This window comes from Mustela lutreola, chromosome 12 (assembly GCF_030435805.1).
Source record: "Mustela lutreola isolate mMusLut2 chromosome 12, mMusLut2.pri, whole genome shotgun sequence".
In the NCBI taxonomy this organism is placed as follows: domain Eukaryota; kingdom Metazoa; phylum Chordata; class Mammalia; order Carnivora; family Mustelidae; genus Mustela; species Mustela lutreola.
Genome location: NC_081301.1, coordinates 13,470,790 through 13,494,045, shown reverse-complemented (window position 1 = coordinate 13,494,045; position 23,256 = coordinate 13,470,790). Strand labels below are relative to the sequence as shown.

Sequence of the window (23,256 nt, the reverse complement as noted above, 5' to 3'; positions counted from 1 at the left end):
CAGAGAGAGAGTCAGCAAGAGAGGGAATACAAACAGAAAGAGTGGGAGAGGGAGAGAAGCAGGCTTCCTGCTGGGCAGGGAGCCTGAAGCGGGGCTTGATCTCAGGACCACAGGATCATAACTGGAAAAGAAGGCAGATGCTTAACCAGGGCCCCCAGGTGCCCCTGATGATATAATATTAAAATAAAACTCAGTGAAGACATTTAAGAAGTTTGCAGTGTGGTTGAAAGAGCATGGAACTCAGAAGGAGTCCTCTATATGTGACACTGGGCAAGACACTTGACCTTTCTGTGCCTTGATGTGCTCATCAGTTCCATAGAGGTAATAATATTTTCCTCAAAGGATTTTAATAAGGGTGAGAATAATATAGACAAAGATTCTGGAAAACAATACATTGTACTTAATGATAGTCGGTTGTCTGAAATTATCTAAATTTAATGCTCCATTAGTTTTCCTATTGATATCTGCCCTTGGCTATTTCAATTCTTATTAGCAATTCTGCTAGCGGATTGAAAAGGTACAGAAGTGAAAACTAAAACTAACAGAAGTCAATATTACTCTTTGTCAGGAATCATGATAAAAGACTCATGAAGGGATACCTGGGTGGCTCAGTCAGTTAAGCATCTGTCTGCCTTCCGCTCAGGTCATGATCCCAGGGTCCTGGGATGGAGACCTGCATTGGGCTCCCTGCTGAGCGGGGAGCCTGCTTCTCCTGCTGCCTGCCATTCCCCCTGCTTGTGTTTTTTCTTTCTTTATGACAAATAAATAAAATCTTTAAAAAAAAGGCCCATCAAGACATTACATATAAAGATAGATATGAGAGAGATTAAAACATTTAAAAGTCAAATCTGTAAAACCAACAGGGGAAAATATATAACATCTTTGTGGACTAAGAGCAGTGAAAGACTTCTTAAAGATTACCCCCAAAATATATAATAGCTGTAAAGTAAAATTATAATGAATTGGCTATCTCAGAATAAAGGATTCCTATTCAAAACCCACTTGGGTTCACTATTGCTCAAAAAAGTATACCAGAGGACTGCCTGGATGGCTCAGTCAGTTAAGGGTCTGACTCTTGATTTCTGCTCAGGTCATGATCTCATGGTTATGAGATAGAGCCCCACATGCAGTTTAGTGCTCAGCAGGGAGTCTGCTGGAGAGTCTCTCTCCCTCTCCCACTGCCCCTTCTTCCTCTCGCTCACACATGCTTGCTCGCTCTCTCTCAAATAAATAAAAAATCTTTTTTCAAAAAAAGTACACCAGAGACAAAAATCAATTAGAAATAGACCCCCCCCCAAAAAAAAAAAAACCCAAAAGGAAAATAGAACAAGGTACAAAAGGTAAGAATAGGAAATTCAAAGATGGGAAGACCAAATGGCCAATAAATATTTTGTACTCAGAAGGATCCAAACTAAAACAATGAGACAGCATCCTATGCCTCTCATAAATGGCACATTTTAGAGTAACAATACCCCAGCAATAATACAAGTGCTGGTGAGGATGCAGAGAGATGACAATGTTCACGCGGTGCTGGCAGATGTGTAAATAGCACAGTCATTCTGAAGACCAACAGGACAGCAGTAAATAATATTCAACATATGTATGCCCTCTGACCCAGCAGTCACACTCCTGGATATACAGTCCGGATTAATGCTGACAGATCTGTAAAGGGAGATGTATAATGTTCACTGCAGTATTGCTCACAATGGTGGGGAATCTGTCCCTATAGGACAGATAAGTAAAATTGTGGTGGAATATACTCTGAAACACTGTAAGAAGCAGAGAGTATTCCTTTAAAACAGAATGTTGAGTTTAAAAACTTAAGAAATAGAGTAGGATAGAGAATAGGATCTGAGTAGGTGCATTTAAAGGAAGGGAAATGGGATCAGGGGTCAGGAATAAAGGGAGAATGTCCAAAAGGTTACTACATATGTTCCCCTCTAGAATTTTGATGGATTCCTGTCTCACATTCAGGTCTTTCATCCATTTAGAGTTTATTCTTGTGTATGGTGTAAGAGAATGGTTGAGTTTCATTCTTCTGCATATAGCTGTCTAAGTTTCTCAGCACTATTTATTGAAGAGACTGTCTTTTTTCTACTGGATATTTTTCCCACTGGATATTTTTTCCTGACCATAGAGTTGAACGTCCATATCTGGGGTCTCTACTCTGTTCCATTGATCCATGTGTCTGTTTTTGTGCCAGTACCATGATGTCTTGGTGATCATGCCTTGTAATATATCTTGAAATCAGGCAACATGATGCTCCCAGCTTTGTTTTTCTTTTTCAAAATTTCCTTGGTGATTTGAGGTCTTTTCTGGTTCCATACAAATTTTAGGATTGTTTATTCCAGCACTTTGAAAAATGCCATTGGTATTTTGATCGGGACGATGTTGAAAGTATAGATTGCTCTGGGTGGCATAGACATCCTAACAATGTTTATTCTTCCGATCCATGAGCATGGAATATTTTTCCATCTTTTCATGTCTTCTTCAATTTCCTTCACAAGTGTTCTGTAGTTTCTAGAGTATAGATCCTTTACCTCTTTAGGTTATTACAGGGTAAGGTTTTGGTGCTATTGTAAATGGAATCGATTCTTTAATTTCTCTTTCTACAGTTACATTGTTAGTGTATAAGAAAGCAACTTATTTCTATGGATTGATTTTGTATCCTGCCACATTACTGAATTGCTGTGTGATTTCTAGTAATTTGGGGGTGGAGTCTTCTGGGTTTTCCACATAAAGTATCATGTCACCTGGGAAGAGAGAGAGTTTGACTTCTTCTTTGCCAGTTTGGATACATTTTATTTCTTTTTGTTGTCTGATTGCTGTTGCTAGGATTTCCAGTACTATGTCGAACAACAGCGGTGAGACTGGACATCCTAATTGTGTTCCTGATCTTAAGGAAAATGCTCTCAGCTTTTCCCCATTGAGAATGATATTTGCTTTTCGAACTCGCTTTTTGAATTTGAGAATGGGCTTTTCTTAGATGGTTTTTATGAAATTGAGGAATATTCCCTCTATCCCTATACTCTGAAGAGTTTTAATCAGAAAAAGATGCTGTATTTTGTCAAATGCTTTTTCTGTATCAATTGAGAGGACCATATAGTTCTTCTCTTCCCCCTTATTAGCATGTTCTATCACATTGATGGATTTGCAAATATTGAACCACACTTGCATCCCAGGGATAATCCCACCCAGTCATGACAGATAATCTTTTTAATATACTATTGGATCCTAGTAGGGAAAATCTTGTTGAGAATTTTGGCAGCCATATTCATCAGCAATATTGATTTGCAATTCTCCTTTTTGATGAGGTCTTTGCCTGTTTGGGGATCAAGGTAATGCTGGCCTCATAGAATGAGTTTGGAAGTTTTCCTTTTTTTCTATTTTTTGAAGCAGCTTCAGAAGAATAGGTATTATTTCTTCTTTGAATGTTTGGTAGAATTCCCCAGGGAATTCATCAGGTCCTGGACTCTTGTTTTTTTTTTGGGGGGGGGGGGTTGTTGATCACTGCTTTAATCTAGTTACTGGTTATTGGTCTATTCAAGTAGCCACATGAAAAAATGTTCAACATCATTAGCCATCAGGGAATTCAAATCAAAACCACACTGAGATACCACCTCACACCAGTTAGAATGGCAAAAATTGACAAGACAAGAAACAAATACTGGAGGAGTTGTGAGAAAGGGGAACCCTCTTACACTTTTGGTGGGAATGCAAGCTGGTACAGCCACTATGGAAAACAGTATGGAAGTTCATCAAAAATTAAAGATAGAGTTACCCTATGACCCAGCAATTGCACTACTGAGTATTTACCCCAAAGATACAGATATAGTGAAAAGAAGGGCTATATACACCCAGCGGTCATAGCAGCAATGTCCACAAAAGCCAAACAATGGAAGGAGTCGAGATGTCCTTCCACAGACGAATGGATAAAGAAGATGTGATCCATATATAATGGAATATTACTCAGCCATCAGAAAGGATGAATACCCAACTTTTGCATCAACATGGCTGGGACTGGAGGAGATTATGCTAAGTGAAATAAATCAAACAGAGAAAGACAATTATCGTATGGTTTCGCTTATTTGTGGAACATAAGGAATAGCACAGAGGACATTAGGAGAAGGAAGGGAAAAATGAAGGTGGGTGGAAATTAGAGAAGGGAGACAAACCATGAGAGACTATGGACTCTGGGACTCAAACTGAAGGTTTTAGAGGGGAGGGGGTGAAGGGATGGGTGAGCCCTGTGATGGGTATAAACAGGGCACATATTACATGGAACACTGGGTGTTTTAGGCAAACAATGAATCATGGAACACTACATCAAAAACTAATGACGTACTGTATGGTGACTAACATAACATTTAAAAAAAGAGAAAGGAATGAAGGGAGGAAAGAAAACACAGGGGGCCTGCCCAGACCAGTGATGTGGTGTGCCAAGAAGTGGGGGGTGGTGAGGAGCTGAACTCCCTGCAACCCAAAGAAGATTTGGAGGCAAAGGCTTGTGGGGGAGAGAAAGTAAGAACGAAAGATGCGGGCTCCTTGGATTGAGTTTCTACATTTAGTCCTCATTTTAAGCTGATGCCACACTATTTTCATTCCTATCACTTTATAATTTGTTCTGATACCTTCTTCTCCCTCACTGATTTTTTCCCCCAAATTTCCAGTGATGTTATTGTCCATCTACTTTTCCAAATATACGTTAGCCTTAAAAAAAAAAAAAAAAGGAATTCTATAAAGTATATAGCATTTCTGACACATAAATATTGGAAGTATTTAATAAACTCTCCAAACTCACTGGATGAAGTTAATTGTCATCTTTACCCTATTTAGCTCTCTAGAAAGTTATAAAGCTGCCTAAATCTAAGTTGTCTAAAACAATAAGGGAAACGGTTATATGGCAAGATTGGAAAGAGGCATAGGTTTTATTATACAAATTTTTTACCAAGATTTTTGACGGAGAGATTTATTCCCAGATAAAAGATCATTCCCATTGTGTGGCCCTGATGTCCACACCTGGGATGTACCAGACAGGGCCATTTTGCAAATCTGTTTGCAGTAATGTCAGTATGGGAGGCACAGGGTAAACAGGAAGAAAATAAAGACACACTGGCTCTGCGGCTTGATATAAGTAACTTCATGAGACTCCAAATCTCAGAATTTGTAATATCTCTACCCACAGATCCTTCACAATGGACATGCTGGAAGAAGGTCTATGTGAAGATAAAATTAAATAAAAAAGGGATGGATTTTTCTTCCTGTTACTCTGTTGAAATCATCCTTAGCTTATGATACTCAGCTGATTTAAAGGTAAAGATCTGAATTCTTTGCTTTGCTTTACTTTGCAATTCTCAGAAATGGCTCTCTGGGTATAAGGGTCTTGATTTATAGGTAAGCTTTTTTCCCTCATTGCTATATGACTGAAAGCAAAGAAACATGATTCAAGGCAATAATATGGTAAATTTAACCCATTTAATAAGAACTATGACAGGCTATCTTTTTTTGTTGAACAGAATTGTTAACCCATTCTAAATTTCGTGTATATTTAAGTGTATGAGCCTTGATTAAGTGTTTGGATATTTGCAAAATTCTAACCGTGAGAAGGTTCAGAATATCTTTATTGAAGGGTAAAAGGTAGGATAGTAGGAACAACAAGGAATGAGTTAGTTAAGTGATTAATCAGCATTATTGTGTTTTCAAATACTGTGTGTTAAAGAAGTATGGAAATGACTTTTTCTTAGGTATTCCTTGGGATTGATGGTTCTATAAGAAAATAGTATAAATTATCATTGTGATGGATACAAAATGACTAATATCAAAGAGAACCCATGCAATTATCACAATTTCAATGCTTTGCACTTAAAAATAATGGAATTCTTTTTCTTTGTTCTAAACCCATCCAGATTATATACAACACGTGCTATCAAGAATGTCAATGAACTAAGAAATGAATATTTCTTATTCCAGACAATTAACATTTTGAAAAACAATGTTTCAGTTTACCTAGACACTTTAATTTCTAGAGCAAAAGACAACATATAAAATACCTACCATAAATACCCCTTGGGTCCAGAGTAACACCAGCATAACTTTCCTTTTTGATACCTTCTGGCTAAAAAGGCAGAAAACACTCAGTAAAGAATATAATTAAATTTAACTCCTTCAGTGAAGCCTTAATTTGTTCCCTGAATTTCAGCTGCCCCCTTCAAATGATGAAAAAATAAAATTAAATTTATATGACCTGAATTCTTGGATCAACTTGGACACTTTCCAATTGAAAAAAAATTTAAAGGCAAAAATATGTTTAAATATTTATATTCACAAATGCAAGAATAAGAGTTTCTGGCCACTTGCATAATAACCAGACCAAATACTTAAATAGAAGTTATCATAAGCCAGGAAATTGACCTAAATGCTTTGTATGTATATCTTGTTTAACCTAAAAAAAATACTTCATGAAGTAGAAATTATTATTACTCCCATTTGGTAGATGAAGAAAATGGCACATAGAGAAATCAAGAAACTTATCCAATGTCACACTGCTAGCAAGTGGTGGAGCCAGGATTCAAACCCAGGCAGCCTGTCTCCTTAGTCTGTGCATGGAACTACCATGCAAGGATACATAGGACATGCCTTGTACAAAATAAGTCAGTATATGTCTACCGAAGTGATTGCGTGGCTAAAAACATAAGTCAGAGAATGAAGACCTAAGAAGACCCAGTTCTGTTATTAACTAATCATGTGACTCTTGGCAAGAACCTTAATCTTACTAGGATAACACGAAAACACTCAATAGACTATGTGGGTAAATAGTACTTAATAAATGATAATATTCTTCCTTTTTTAGTCTCTTATTTGTAAATGAAACATTTTTTAGACTATAAATTCTAAACTATAAATGCCTGGACTGTGTCTTATCTATTGCTGGATCTCCAATACCTGGCACAATGTCTGGCACATAGATTTCAAGACACGCCTTTTGAATGAGTTGGGGGAAAACCTTGGAAGGCTATATATCAAACTGTCAAAGTTGCCTATCTTTGGGTGTGGGAGTTATCAGTGATTTTAATTTTATTCTCTGTAGCTTTTCATTCTTCCATATGTTCTACAATCATGAAGTACCATTGTTTTATTTAAATTTTTAAAACATAATGTCAGACTGAAAGAAAAGTTATAAGAATCATACCAAAAACCTGAGATATCTTCTACTTTGTTTCCCTCAAATGTTAGCATTCTGTTATATTCATATTTATATTGTTTTTCTGTGTTCTTTTTCTGATCCACTTAATGATAAGCTGCTGACAACTTTTTTTCCAGACTGAAAATAGTGTTTGTTACCATTCTTTTTCTTTCTTTTTTAAAATTTTAATTCCATTATAATCGATACACAGTCAGGTGTACAATAGTGATTCAACAATTCCATACACTACTCAGTGCTCACCACGATAAGTATACTCTTAATCCCTTCCACCCATGAAAAAAGTGTTATTAAAAAGAAACAGAAAAAAAAAGCACATTTTTCTTACCACCACTCGTAATGTTTTTACTAAGATTTCTTTTCCAAGTGAAGTCTCCAGTGAAAAGTTGATGTTGTGGAGGCCAGCTTCCAGAGGAAGCACGGTGAAGGACACTGGATGACTGGAGGAAGCTTCTACTCTCTGGGACACACATCTGGAGGGACTGCTGCCCTGGTGGTTGATAGCTGGGCTTCCTGATGTACAGATTTCCTCCACAGCAGACATTTTAACACAGAACTGAAATATAACCAGTGAACCATTATATTAAAACACTTTATGATAAGGAAAGTGTGCCCTGACGTCGTTCGTCTGGATACAAAACTGTCCCTGAGTTTTTACAGGGTTAAATAATCCCTTAGATTCTAAGGCAGAGGAGCAAGCTCATGTTAGATTTTCAGACATACACATACAAGCTACTGTAGAGTTTAGCAACGTGAAGGGATGTCTGCCAAGTTTAGCCCTGGCTCTGAAATGTCTTATCTTCTTTGGATCATTACCTTCTAAATCAGGTGTGAAGTTTCTCAGGTTCTTTGTTCATGTTGTCATGTATCATCTGTTACATGGTCTCTTTACATGCTTGTACCTTAGGCGGTGGGAACCCCAGGCTTGGGCACTTTATGTGTCTTATTCCTCTTTGTATCTTTTAGCTTAGCCTTTGGTATTTAACAAATAATGATTTTAGGAAAGACTGAGAACTCCATCTCTTGGTGTTCAAGGCCCTGCCCAATATGTCCCCACCTTACTTTTCCAATCTTGTCGCTTATTAATTCCCCACTTGTACTCCATTTTACAGCCAGACTTTGGCTCTAGGAAGATCTTGGTTCAAATCTTGGCTCTGCCTCTTACTGTATGATAAAATCAGGTCACATGACCTCTTTAACTACTCATTTTCTCATCTTTGTAATGCAGATAATAATAATAGTACCTACCTACTTTTGGTTAAAAATGAATATTTTTCATCTTCACTCCCAAATCTAGTGAACCGGCAGAATTAAGAACTATATCCCAAAGCATAAAATCATAGGATACAGAATAAATCAAGCAGGTAAACAAGAAAGAGTGCCAACATTCAAGGACTAATTTGAGGAATTTCTCAAAAACGAAGTGCTCCATTTCCCTCTTAATTATCTCTTTGGGAAATACAACAACCTGGGTGGATGGGGCAGGAGTCAAAGAAGCCTACTGGGTTGCCCATTCCCCCAGGAGAAGAGTGGCTTGACAGAATTCCACATAAATTCATTACAAAAATTCCTAATAAGTTGGGAATAGAAAGGAATGTTTAAAACTGAATATCGTCAGTTTTCAAAAATAGAATATCAATTAAATAAGCCTACAGCAGCAGTTCTGTTTTCAGTGATGGCCAAGTAGATCCTGTTGGACACCGTTCTGCAAACACAACTATAAGCTCTTGACTACACACATACAACCTAAAGGTACTAGAAAGTGGAAGAGAAGGGAGCAGCTGGAAGGAAGGAATGATACTGGGTGAGATTCCTGTTGACTACAGTTTTTACCTGAGGGAAGGCCCCAGTAGTGCCCTGATGAGTGCCTAAGGCTCTGGCAGAAACTGCCATCTATGGGCTTGAAGAACCAGGAGACAGAATATTAAACAGCCACCAGAGCTGAAAAGTGAAGGCATTCCAAGTTCAGCATATAAAATTTACTTAAACCTGGCCAACCCTTGAACAACACCCAGCACAGATTCCATGCATCCAAACCAAGGCTAATAGAACAGAACAGAACAGAAATTTCAGGGTTTGGGCTTGAACTCAGACAACTGCCTGCTGAAAAACAAAAAAGAAGAATAGAAGATCTCCACAGGAACTTGATTGACTCCAGAGTCACTATAACATTTCACTAATAAGGTTCATGGTCTAATCCAAAATTACTGGGTAAAAAGAAATAGGTAAATGTGACCTACACTCAAGGAAAGCTAATTAAGAGGGATTAATTCTGAGATATCACAGATGTTCTTGTTTATTTTGATAAGATAAAATGATTGATAATTTAAAAATTAAACAAAATATGGCAGTGCAGTGAGACGTATGGACATTAAAAGCCTGTTGAGTTACAATTGTGTCTTTGCAATTGGCAGCGCCTTGAGCAGCAGCACAAGGCAATGAAAGCACCACATTAGTGGTCTGTGTCACAACTACTCAACTTTGCCACGGATGATACCTATACAGATAAGTGTGGCAGCACACTTTATTTATGGACACTGAAATTTGAATTTCATATAATTTTCATGTGCCATGAAATTTTTTTTCTTTCAATCCTTAAAAAAAAAAATGTAAAAACCATTCTTAGATTAAAGGCCATAAGGAGGCAGCAAGTCAGTTTGGGTCCATGGCCAATAGCTGGCCACTGATCTAATGAATAAAGCAAAAGGACAAAGAGATGTGAAAGATTCAGCATTGTCCATTTCCCTTACATTAATATATAACTTGAGGACAATATGTATCAAAATCCTCTCATAATTTTAACTAAATCCACAAGCAATTACTAGACACTTAAGAGTCTTAGAGAATTCAAAAACAGGGGCGCCTGGGAGGCTCTGTGGGGTAAAGCCTCTGCCTTCGGCTCAGGTCATGATTTCAGGGTCCTGGGATCAAGCCCCACATCAGGCTCTCTGCTCGGCAGGGAGCCTGCTCCCCCCACCCCTGCCTGCCTCTCTGCCTACTTGTGATCTCTGTCTGTCAAATAAATAAAATTTTAAAATTAAATTTAAAAAAGAATTCAAAAAATTTCAATTTCAACATATCTATATATTTTTGTTGCATCGAATTATGCAACAAAATAGAAAATATTCAAGCATAAAATACATAACATTAGGAGAGAGAAATGGGAATATGTGTTCACAGAGAAGAAGAATTGATATCTAATCTGTTGTTAATAACAGTTTATTTGGGCATTTTAAAATAGAATGTTATGGTATTTAGATTTTGCTGTATACATTTAAAGTTTGTTATAACCAATATTTAAATATTAACATTTTATGGTGAAAAACTTTAGATCCTAATTAAAAATGTGTCAATGGGGTACATAGTTCACCCCCCAATATTTAGAGCGTAGGTAAGCAAAACTTTTGGAAACCACTAAAATACTCATCTCTTAAGAACGAAATTAGAGCTTTTTAAAAAATATAGTTAGATTTTCAGACTATAGTGAGCTCCCATATAAAGTTTTCAAGGGAAATCAGTCACCCTATTGTATAATACCCTTTAGCTGTGTGCTAACAAAAAGAAGACAAGTTGTCCAACCATGGTTAGAATTTTGATGCTTAACTGACTGAGCCACCCAGGTGGCCCTTGTATTCTTCTTTAAATTGGAGTTATAAGAAAATTTGTCTTGGGGCGCCTGGGTGGCTCAGTGGGTTAAGCCTCTGCTTTTGGCTCAGGTCATGATCTCAGAGTCCTGGGATCGAGCCCTGCATCGGGCTCTCTGCTCAGTGGGGAGCCTGCTTCCTCCTCTCTCTCTGCCTGCCTCTCTGCCTGCTTGTGATCTCTCTCTGTCAAATAAATAAATAAAATCTTTAAAAAAAAAAAAGAAAGAAAATTTGTCTTAAGTCTTCCTCCTTTCTTTATCCCTTCATTGAGTAAAATTTTTGTTTTTTGTGTATGTGATAATTCCATTAATAGAATTCTTAAAAAATCAGAGAATTCTTTTTTCCCCATTTATTCAAACTTATAATAAATACCTACTTACCCGTATATCAAACATTCTATAGTTGTAAACAGTTCCTTTCAATTGGATCTGTTCCCCTCGTACAACAGAATATGGTATATTCATTTCCAGGAAGACGTCTTTGAACACCCGTGCCTTGAAAGTATCAGCAACACATATACCTTTAGTCCAAAGTGAAAGCAAAATGGAGGCATATTAGGGAATTCTACAATGCCTTAATTAGTACTACTATACCTCACATTTGCTTTGCTTCAAGGAAGAAGGAATATTATATCATGTTCTTCTCTGTACTGTCATGTCCTTGAATTTTCTACTCATTGATGTCTATTTCAGTAATTATTGGTATTAATAGAAAGCTTCATTTGTCTAACAAAGATTTAATTCTACCTAAGGCATGAGAATGTTTATTACCTTAAGTACCAAATTTCTTTTTAGATACTCATTATTGACTCTATTTAATGGGTATAAAATTTTGATTGTGGGAACAAAGAATTTAAGTAAAAAACAAACAAAACCAACTCAAATGTTATTAATAAAATATCTGTACTAAATTGCCACAAAAGGGCATTCACCCAGGAGAGAAGTCATACATTTGCTTCTAACTCTACTCAAACTCCAAGTCATGGAGAAAAAGAAAGGATAATGGGGACTTTACATCAGCATTAAAAAAATGATAGCTAATAGAAGAACAGGAGAAAAAATTAATATGGTCAAAACTATGTGCATATCCAAGTCTTTTTGTAATACATTAAAAAGGATATTTAACAAATGACACCACTTAAGTCCTGGGTGAACTATATAGATTATAACAACAACAAAAAAAACTAACTACATTTTGCTAATCAAATCATTCCTTAAATCAGTATATAACTTAAGCTTTCTTACCACTATCTGAAATGCCAACACCTTGAATTTCCCAGGTAGTTAGAGAATCAGGTAACACCAATTGCAGTTGGCTTCTGAAAGTTAAAATGTTAATATTCAAATATAGAGATTAGCCCAATTTACTGCCATTCACTAATAGAATTTTTGCTTCACACTACTTTAGAAGAAAGAAAAAAAGCAGAACAAAATAAAAATCTACCAGGAATTAAGGAAAATTCAAGCAAGAAAAATATACTCATTAACTCTCTTATGTGTTGAATGTTTTTAAATATTTCACTTTTATGATGAGAATTCAAATTCAGAAAGATACCTTTGAAACACTACAAATTCAAAACATAAAAAAAAATTTATTGTGTGGTATGTTCTAAAATAGGGAAGCAAAGTCATGCATCTTAACATTGCTCCTAACAAAATCAATGTAACTAAAAATTTCTGATTAAGATTAAGCTAATCTATTTATTTATTTCATTCAACAAACTGCTATTGTCCACCAGCTTTGTGTCAGGCATAGCACCAACACTGAGTATATAGCACTTACAAGATAAAATGCTGTTCTCAAGTAGTTTATAGTCTAATAGAAGAAGCAGTTAAGTAAATAAATTGCAATTCACTGTAATAGTTGTACCAATGAAGCATTTAAAAGGTTCAGAGGCAGTGTGCATTGATTCAACACATTTATTTGAGTGCCTCTACAAGCTGGACATTATGCCAGGTCCTGAATATAAAATTTATCTGAATTTAGTCTTCATCCTGGAAGTATCATTTTAATATGGAAGAGAAGCAGGTAAATAGGCCATTATAATACCATATGTTACATGCAACATGGTTAATTGGGAGAGGTAATTAATCCAGTCACTGGCAGGGTTGGGAGAGTGGTGGGAAGACTTACCAGAGGAAGTTCTAGCCAAGAGACAATGCCAGTTGAAATGGAGGAAGGACTAGAGGGGACAAGGGTAGGGATGAGGAGACCCATTTGAAGACTGATGCCCGGCTTGGGCCTCGGGGCTTATGCTGCACCTGGAAATAAATGTTTTGAATCCCCAGGAAAGGGTGATGCTCAGGGACTCAGCACTATTCAGCCCTGTTTTCAGTGCCTGGGACAGAGTAGGCATTCCATAAAAATGTATTGAATAATAGGAAAAGAACCTTTCTTCTTATTAATCAATATTTATTTCGTAGTATAGGTATTTCAAGATAAAAATGGCTGCTTACTATATTTGATCAGTATAAGTATATTGTTCTCAGTAAAGGCTTACTGAAGTAGAAAGAAATTAAATGGAATAGCACCCTTCCTCACCAAGAGTTCATTAATCTTGTGCTGGAGCTAGCTACTAGAGCAAGCACACATTTTAAAAAAAAAAAAAAAAAGTGAAACAAATAAAACAAAATTTGACCAAATGGTAATAGCATCTTAATCCTTAAACATTGGGAAATAGATAGCTTCCAGATTTTTGGCCATAACATTTGTATTTTCCCACATTTTCCAGAGGAATGTTAAAGTATAATACCTTTTGGAGACTTGATGAACTTCCCATAACCAGCTTTCTGGAAAATAGCTCCTTATTTCTGTCTTGGTTACTGGTAACAGGGTCTTTATATCTGGGAGGGAAAAGTATGTGTGATTATAGAAAAAACAACATGAATTTTACTTAGGACCAAATTTTAAAGCATGAACATTAAACTATAACTTGAGTAGTTTCTGAAAGGTCAATGAAATATTTTGTTTAGTGATTTCAAAATAGAACTTTAAAGACCTTGGTACTGACAAAACAAATAAAGCATAAAAATATCTTTAATGATTTGTTTCTTTTTTTTTTTTTTTTTTTTTTCCCATTTTATTTTTTATTTTTTATAAACATATATTTTTTATATACATATATTTTTATCCCCAGGTCTGTGAATCACCAGGTTTACACACTTCACAGCACTCACCAAATCACATACCCTCCCCAATGTCCATAATCCCACCCCCTTCTCCCCAACCCCCTCCCCCCGGCAACCCTCAGTTTGTTTTGTGAGATTAAGAGTCACTTATGGTTTGTCTCCCTCCCAATCCCATCTTGTTTCATTTATTCTTCTACCCACTTAAGCCTCCATGTTGCATCACCACTTCCTCATATCAGGGAGATCATATGATAGTTGTCTTTCTCTGCTTGACTTATTTCGCTAAGCATGATACGCTCTAGTTCCATCCATGTTGTTGCAAATGGCAAGATTTCATTTCTTTTGATGGCTGCATAGTATTCCATTGTGTATATATACCACATCTTCTTGATCCATTCATCTGTTGATGGACATCTAGGTTCTTTCCATAGTTTGGCTATTGTGGACATTGCTGCTATAAACATTCGGGTGCATGTGTCCCTTTGGATCACTACATTTGTATCTTTAGGGTAAATACCCAATAGTGCAATTGCTGGGTCATAGGGCAGTTCTATTTTCAACATTTTGAGGAACCTCCATGCTGTTTTCCAGAGTGGCTGCACCAGCTTGCATTCCCACCAACAGTGTAGGAGGGTTCCCCTTTCTCCGCATCCTCGCCAGCATCTGTCATTTCCTGACTTGTTGATTTTAGCCATTCTGACTGGTGTGAGGTGATATCTCATTGTGGTTTTGATTTGTATTTCCCTGATGCCAAGTGATATGGAGCACTTTTTCATGTGTCTGTTGGCCATCTGGATGTCTTCTTTGCAGAAATGTCTGTTCATGTCTTCTGCCCATTTCTTGATTGGATTATTTGTTCTTTGGGTGTTGAGTTTGCTAAGTTCTTTATAGATTCTGGACACTAGTCCTTTATCTGATATGTCGTTTGCAAATATCTTCTCCCATTCTGTCAGTTGTCTTTTGATTTTGTTAACTGTTTCCTTTGCTGTGCAAAAGCTTTTGATCTTGATGAAATCCCAGTAGTTCATTTTTTCCCTTGCTTCCCTTGCCTTTTGCGTTGTTCCTAGGAAGATGTTGCTGCGGCAGAGGTCGAAGAGGTTGCTGCCCGTGTTCTCCTCAAGGATTTTGATGGATTCCTTTCGTACATTGAGGTCCTTCATCCATTTTGAGTCTATTTTTGTGTGTGGTGTAAGGAAATGGTCCAATTTCATTTTTCTGCATGTGGCTGTCCAATTTTCCCAGCACCATTTATTGAAAAGGCTGTCTTTTTTCCATTGGACATTCTTTCCTGCTTTGTCGAAGATTAGTTGACCATAGAGTTGAGGGTCTATTTCTGGGCTCTCTATTCTGTTCCATTGATCTATGTGTCTGTTTTTGTGCCAGTACCATGCTGTCTTGATGATGACAGCTTTGTAATAGAGCTTGAAGTCCGGAATTGTGATGCCACCAACGTTGGCTTTCTTTTTCAATATCCCTTTGGCTATTCGAGGTCTTTTCTGGTTCCATATAAATTTTAGAATTATTTGTTCCATTTCTTTGAAAAAGATGGATGGTACTTTGATAGGAATTGCATTAAATGTGTAGATTGCTTTAGGTAGCATAGACATTTTCACAATATTTATTCTTCCAATCCAGGAGCATGGAACATTTTTCCATTTCTTTGTGTCTTCCTCAATTTCTTTCATGAGTACTTTATAGTTTTCTGAGTATAGATTCTGTGTCTCTTTGGTTAGGTTTATTCCTAGGTATCTTATGGTTTTGGATGCAATTGTAAATGGGATTGACTCCTTAATATCTCTTTCTTCTGTCTTGCTGTTGGTGTAGAGAAATGCAACTGATTTCTGTGCATTGATTTTATATCCTGACACTTTACTGAATTCCTGTATAAGTTCTAGCAGTTTTGGAGTGGAGTCTTTTGGGTTTTCCACATATAGTATCATATCATCTGCGAAGAGTGATAATTTGACTTCTTCTTTGCCGATTTGGATGCCTTTAATTTCCTTTTGTTGTCTGATTGCTGAGGCTAGGACCTCTAGTACGATGTTGAATAGCAGTGGTGATAATGGACATCCCTGCCGTGTTCCTGACCTTAGCGGAAAAGCTTTCAGTTTTTCTCCATTGAGAATGATATTTGCGGTGGGTTTTTCATAGATGGCTTTGATGATATTGAGGTATGTGCCCTCTATCCCTACACTTTGAAGAGTTTTGATCAGGAAGGGATGTTGTACTTTGTCAAATGCTTTTTCAGCATCTATTGAGAGTATCATATGGTTCTTGTTCTTACTTTTATTGATGTGTTGTATCACATTGACTGATTTGCGGATGTTGAACCAACCTTGCAGCCCTGGAATAAATCCCACTTGGTCGTGGTGAATAATCTTTTTAATGTACTGTTGAATCCGATTGGCTAGTATTTTGTTGAGTATTTTCGCATCTGTGTTCATCAAGGATATCGGTCTATAGCTCTCTTTTTTGGTGGGATCCTTGTCTGGTTTTGGGATCAAGGTGATGCTGGCCTCATAAAATGAGTTTGGAAGTTTTCCTTCCATTTCTATTTTTTGGAACAGTTTCAGGAGAATAGGAATTAGTTCTTCTTTAAATGTTTGGTAGAATTCCCCCGGGAAGCCGTCTGGCCCTGGGCTTTTGTTTGTTTGGAGATTTTTAATGACTGTTTCAATCTCCTTACTGGTTATGGGTCTGTTCAGGCTTTCTATTTCTTCATGGTTCAGTTGTGGTAGTTTATATGTTTCTAGGAATGCATCCATTTCTTCCAGATTGTCAAATTTATTGCCGTAGAGTTGCTCATAGTATGTTCTTATAATAGTTTGTATTTCCTTGGTGTTAGTTGTGATCTCTCCTCTTTCATTCATGATTTTATTTATTTGGGTCCTTTCTCTTTTCTTTTTGATAAGTCGGGCCAGGGGTTTATCAATTTTATTAATTCTTTCAAAGAACCAGCTCCTAGTTTCGTTGATTTGTTCTATTGTTTTTTTGGTTTCTATTTCATTGATTTCTGCTCTGATCTTTATGATTTCTCTTCTCCTGCTGGGCTTAGGGTTTCTTTCTTGTTCCTTCTCCAGCTCCTTTAGGTGTAGGGTTAGGTTGTGTACTTGAGACCTTTCTTGTTTCTTGAGAAAGGCTTGTACCGCTATATATTTTCCTCTCAGGACTGCCTTTGTTGTGTCCCACAGATTTTGAACCGTTGTATTTTCATTATCATTTGTTTCCATGATTTTTTTCAATTCTTCTTTAATTTCCCGGTTGACCCATTCATTCTTTAGAAGGATACTGTTTAGTCTCCATGTATTTGGGTTCTTTCCAAACTTCCTTTTGTGGTTGAGTTCTAGCTTTAGAGCATTGTGGTCTGAAAATATGCAGGGAATGATCCCAATCTTTTGATACCGGTTGAGTCCTGATTTAGGACCGAGGATGTGATCTATTCTGGAGAATGTACCATGTGCACTAGAGAAGAATGTGTATTCTGTTGCTTTGGGATGAAATATTCTGAATATATCTGTGATGTCCATCTGGTCCAGTGTGTCATTTAAGGCCTTTATTTCCTTGCTGATCTTTTGCTTGGATGACCTGTCCATTTCAGTGAGGGGAATATTAAAGTCCCCTACTATTATTGTATTGTTGTTTATGTGTTTCTTTGATTTTGTTATTAATTGGTTTATATAGTTGGCTGCTCCCACGTTGGGGGCATAGATATTTAAAATTGTTAAATCTTCTTGTTGGACAGACCCTTTGAGTATGATATAGTGTCCTTCCTCATCTCTTATTACAGTCTTTGGCTTAAAATCTAATTGATCTGATATAAGGATTGCCACTCCTGCTTTCTTCTGATGTCCATTAGCATGGTAAATTCTTTTCCACCCCCTCACTTTAAATCTGGAGGTGTCTTCGGGCTTAAAATGTGTTTCTTGGAGGCAACATATAGATGGGTTTTGTTTTTTTATCCATTCTGATACCCTGTGTCTTTTGACAGGGGCATTTAGCCCATTCACATTCAGGGTAACTATTGAGAGATATGAATTTAGTGCCATTGTATTGCCTGTAAGGTGACTGTTACTGTATATGGTCTCTGTTCCTTTCTGATCTACCACTTGTAGGCTCTCTCTTTGCTTAGAGGACCCCTTTCAATATTTCCTGTAGAGCTGGTTTGGTATTTGCAAATTCTTTCAGTTGTTGTTTGTCCTGGAAGCTTTTAATCTCTCCTTCTATTTTCAATGATAGCCTAGCTGGATATAGTATTCTTGGCTGCATGTTTTTCTCGTTTAGTGCTCTGAAAATATCATGCCAGCTCTTTCTGGCCTGCCAGGTCTCTGTGGATAAGTCAGCTGCCAATCTAATATTTTTACCATTGTATGTTACAGACTTCTTTTCCCGGGCTGCTTTCAGGATTTTCTCTTTGTCATTGAGACTTGTAAATTTTACTATTATGTGACGGGGTGTGGGCCTATTCTTATTGATTTTGAGGGGCATTCTCTGAACCTCCTGAATTTTGATGCTTGTTCCCTTTGCCATATTGGGGAAATTCTCCCCAATAATTCTCTCCAGTATACCTTCTGCTCCCCTCTCACTTTCTTCTTCTTCTGGAATCCCAATTATTCTAATGTTGTTTCGTCTTATGGTGTCACTTATTTCTCGAATTCTCCCCTCGTGGTCCAGTAGCTGTTTGTCCCTCTTTTGATCAGCTTCTTTATTCTCTGTCATTTGGTCTTCTATATCACTAATTCTTTCTTCTGCCTCATTTATCCTAGCAGTGAGAGCCTCCATTTTTGATTGCACCTCATTAATAGCTTTTTTGATTTCAACTTGGTTAGATTTTAGTTCTTTTATTTCTCCAGAAAGGGCTTTTATATCTCTCGAGAGGGTTTCTCTAATATCTTCCATGCCTTTTTCGAGCCCGGCTAGAACCTTGAGAATTGTCATTCTGAACTCTAGATCTGACATATTACCGATGTCTGTATTGATTAGGTCCCTAGCCTTCAGTACTGCCTCTTGTTCTTTTTTTTGTGGTGAATTTTTACGTCTTGTCATTTTGTCCAGATAAGAGTAAATGAAGGGGCAAGTAAAATACTAAAAGGGTGGCAACAACCCCAGGAAAATATGCTTTAGCCAAATTAGAAGAGATCCAAAATCGTGAGTGGGGAGAAAGGGGATAAAAAGAGGTTCAAAAAGGAAGAAAGAAAAAAGAAAAAAAAAAAAAAAAAAAAAAAAAAAGAAAAGAATTTTTTTTTTAAAAAAGAAAACACCTAAGAAAAATGTAAAAATATATATATATATATATTAGATAAACTAGTAAAAAATCGTTAAAAAAGAAAAAGGTAACAGTTAAAAAAAAAAAAAATTTTACCCGAAGGCGAGAAAAAAAAAAAAATGAAAAAGAAAAAATTAAATTAACTGCAAGACTAAAAAAAATCACAGGAAAAAAGCCATGAGTTCCGTGCTTGGCTTTCTCCTCCTCTGGAATTCTGCTGCTCTCCTTGGTATTGAAACCGCACTCCTTGGTAGGTGAGCTTGGTCTCGGCTGGATTTCTTGTTGATCTTCTGGGGGAGGGGCCTGTTGTAGTGATTTTCAAGTGTCTTTGCCCCAGGCGGAATTACACCGCCCTTACCCGGGGCCGGGGTGAGTAATCCGCTCGGGTTTGCTTTCAGGAGCTTTTGTTCCCTGAGCGCTTTCCGTAGAGTTCCAGAGGACGGGAATACAAATGGCGGCCTCCTGGTCTCCGGCCCGGAGGAGCCGAGAGCCCAGGGCCCCACTCCTCAGTGCGCCCTCAGAGAACAGCGCCCAGTTACTCCCGTCTGCCTGACCTCCGGCCGCGCTCCGAGCTCACCGAGCCTGCGACCGGTTCAAGGTAACACGGAGCTGCGAGCTTACTGTCGGCTCTGTCTCTGTAGCCGGCTTTCCCGTTCCAATACCCGCAAGCTCTGCGACACTCAGACACCCCCGATCCTTCTGTGACCCTGCGGGACCTGAGGCCACGCTGACCCCGCGTGGGCTTCGCTCCGGTTTAGCCTCTGGAGCGATGTCCCTCCGCGGAACAGACTTTTAAAAGTCCTGATTTTGTGCGCGGTTGCTCCGCCGCTTGCCGGGAGCCGGCCCCTCCCCCCGGGGTCTATCTTCCCGTCGCTTTGGATTCACTTCTCCGCCGGTCCTACCTTTCAGAAAGTGGTTGTTTTTCTGTTTCCAGAATTGCTGTTCTTCTTCTCTTCGATCTGCCGATGGATTTTCAGGTGTTTGCAATCTTTAGATAAGCTATCTAGCTGATCTCCGGCTAGCTGAAGCAGTCTCAGCTTGCTACTTCTCCGCCATCTTGACTCCTCCCCCCAATGATTTGTTTCTTAAATTGCTAAATGCTTAGTGTTCCTGAGATTATAAAAGACACTGATCAATCCATAAAGCTATTTGCATTTTTATGATTACAATAATTGTATTTATATTATAAAATAAGGGAGGTTTACCTGAGGGAAATTTATTATATTTCCCTTAATAAAAATAGACAGAATTTCTGCTTCTGTCCAAGATCACTTATAGGAGTTACTCTTCTCCCTTAAAACACACATACACACTAAAAGCAAACAAACGAACAAACAAAAGCCAAACCAAACCAAAATCCCTAAAAACGAATCACACCATATAAGGCAATAGTTTTCAGACATTACAGCATAAGTGGCCCAGGGCTATGATTCCTGAGAGAATGGAGACAGGCTAGGTGAACCCTAGAATTGTCCAGGTTTACTGTCTGGAGGCAGTTTGCAGGCTGCAGAGCAGGGAGAGAAACTCATGCAGATCCTTGCAGAGTTGCAACACCTGTGGGAGTTTTGGGAGGTCAAATCATCTAGAACAAGGGACAGAGCAGAGTACCAGAGGTGGAAGGGAGTAGCAGAGATTTGGTTCTGTGCAGTAGAAGCAAACCAGATGAAAAATAGAACAAGGAAAACATTCTTAGTAACATTCTAGTACATCCTATGTACTAGAATGAGTAACATTCTAGTACATCCTATGTACTAGAGTGTTTGTGAAAGTGTTTGTTGTAATAAGCAAAAAGCTGAAAATGGATCAAGAAGATGTGGTATATATACACAATGGAATACTATGCAGCCATCAAAAGAAATGAAATCTTGCCATTTGCAACAACATGGATGGAACTAGAGCGTATCATGCTTAGCGAAATAAGTCAAGCAGAGAAAGACAACTATCATATAATCTCCCTGATATGAGGAAGTGGTGATGCAACATGGAGGCTTAAGTGGGTAGAAGAAGAATAAATGAAACAAGATGGGATTGGGAGGGAGACAAACCATAAGTGACTCTTAATCTCACAAAACAAACTGAGGGTTGCCGGGGGGAGGGGGTTTGGGAGAAGGGGGTGGGATTATGGACATTGGGGAGGGTATGTGATTTGGTGAGTGCTATGAAGTGTGTAAACCTGGTGATTCACAGACCTGTACCCCTGGGGATAAAAATATATGTTTATAAAAAAAAAAAAAGCTGAAAACAACTTAAATATATCTAATAACACAGTTTTGACAAATGGCCATAAGAATTTATGTTTACAGAAATATATCTACTTGAATGGATGATATTTAAGACATGCCGTTAAGAGAGACAATCAGATTCTGAAACAGGAGATGTCAGTCTGCTTTTGTTCATTTTGTTTTGACTATACATAAATGAATGGAAGTTCTGAAAGTTCTGAAAACCTATTAGTGAGAGGTCTATAAATTCTGAAGGCATATTTTATGGTTGAAACAGAAAAAGATTTCATCCTCTATATAAGTACACCTAACCTTGTGCTAGGTTTAGAAATCTTTGGTTGGTTTTGACCAGTATAGGCATGAACAACATTTTTATTGGTTGTACTATCACAGAAACGTCAATTCTAGAACTCAAAGGCATACTGGAGATCATGTAGCTCAAGTTTCTTTCTTGAAAAATGAGGAGATTGAGGCTCAGAGAGGACATATAGTCATTCAAGTTTATAGAATGAGCTGGGTTTAAACTCATCTTGACTCTTGACATGGGTTTGTGAGCTCTGCTCTATACTATATGTACCTCTTTCGACAGCCAAAAACAATAACTGATTTCCTTCTGATGGGCATTTACAAGTCATCCTTTCTAATTTCCACTGTAAATAAAGCATTAAAAACTGCCCTTTTAAAAAAATTTTTTTTATGTTTTTATAAACATATATTTTTATCCCCAGGGGTACAGGTCTGTGAATCGCCAGGTTTACACACTTCATAGCACTCACCAAAGCACATACCCTCCCCAATGTCCATAACCCCACCCCCCTTCTCCCAACTCCCCTCCCCCCAGCAACCTTCAGCTTGCTTTGTGAGATCAAGAGTCACCTATGGTTTGTCTCCCTCCCAATCCCATCCTGTTTCATTTATTCTTCTCCTACCCCCTTAAGCCCCCATGTTGCATCACCACTTTCTCATATCAGGGAGAGCATATGATAGTTGTCTTTCTCTGCTTGACTTATTTCACTAAGCATGATACGCTCTAGTTCCATCCATGCTGTCGCAAATGGCAAGATTTCATTTCTTTTGATGGCTGCATAGTATACACAATGGCCCTTTTTTTTTTTTTTTTTTTTTTTTTTATCAGCACAGAATTACACAAGATGCCCCAACTGGGGCTGAATTCTGATTTTAAAAATGTCAAACTTACGCAGTCTTCCCAACTGGATGTCTTTGTGAGACTCTTTGTCACGGATCTGTCTGGCGATGATGCAACAATCCTTGAAAATCTTGATGCATCTGGGGCCTATCTTAATCCGGGCAGCGCGCCGCTCACAGGTCTCATCATAGTTAAGATGGGCTCCGTCATAGCAACATTTCCTCAGTATGGCATGTTTATGTTTAGCAGCTGCAATGGTAATGATGCAAACGTCCTTGATTATGCATGGAGTCATAACACCTCTGGCTCAGGAGGGACCTTGAGAGGTACTTGGTTCTACTGCCACACGATCCCCCTGCCCCACAAGAGGCATGGCTAGGTGAATGACCAGGTGTTCTGGGATGGCTGCTCTAGGAATGGGGAGAATGTGGCCCCAGCAGGTAGATCATTCTCATTCACACTAAATGGTTAGAGAGCTTCTGGCGACTACGCTTAATACTAACTGTTGAAACAGGCACCTTGGGTTCAGTACACTTTGAGCAAAATAAGTTAACTGAGAAGCCTTCAAATATTTCAAGGTAGCTATCAGTGCTATACAAGTGTTTCCTTCTTGAAGTTACAGATCCTATTTTAAAAACTTTTTCTTATGTG

The 23,256-nt window shown here is 37.9% G+C and overlaps 1 protein-coding gene across 1 annotated transcript in view; it reads right to left on the bottom strand.

The window, feature by feature from the left end:
* The window catches only part of C5 (complement C5), a 96,509-nt gene that overhangs the window by 35,512 nt on the left and 37,741 nt on the right, over nucleotides 1–23,256 (bottom strand). Inside the window, exons 17-22 of the mRNA XM_059141828.1 lie at nucleotides 22,657–22,854; nucleotides 13,598–13,688; nucleotides 12,090–12,163; nucleotides 11,226–11,365; nucleotides 7,530–7,757; nucleotides 6,055–6,115 (exon numbers count right to left, since the gene is read on the bottom strand). Coding sequence (XP_058997811.1) covers nucleotides 6,055–6,115; nucleotides 7,530–7,757; nucleotides 11,226–11,365; nucleotides 12,090–12,163; nucleotides 13,598–13,688; nucleotides 22,657–22,854 — 792 coding nt within the window. The remainder of the gene's footprint in view (nucleotides 1–6,054; nucleotides 6,116–7,529; nucleotides 7,758–11,225; nucleotides 11,366–12,089; nucleotides 12,164–13,597; nucleotides 13,689–22,656; nucleotides 22,855–23,256) is intronic.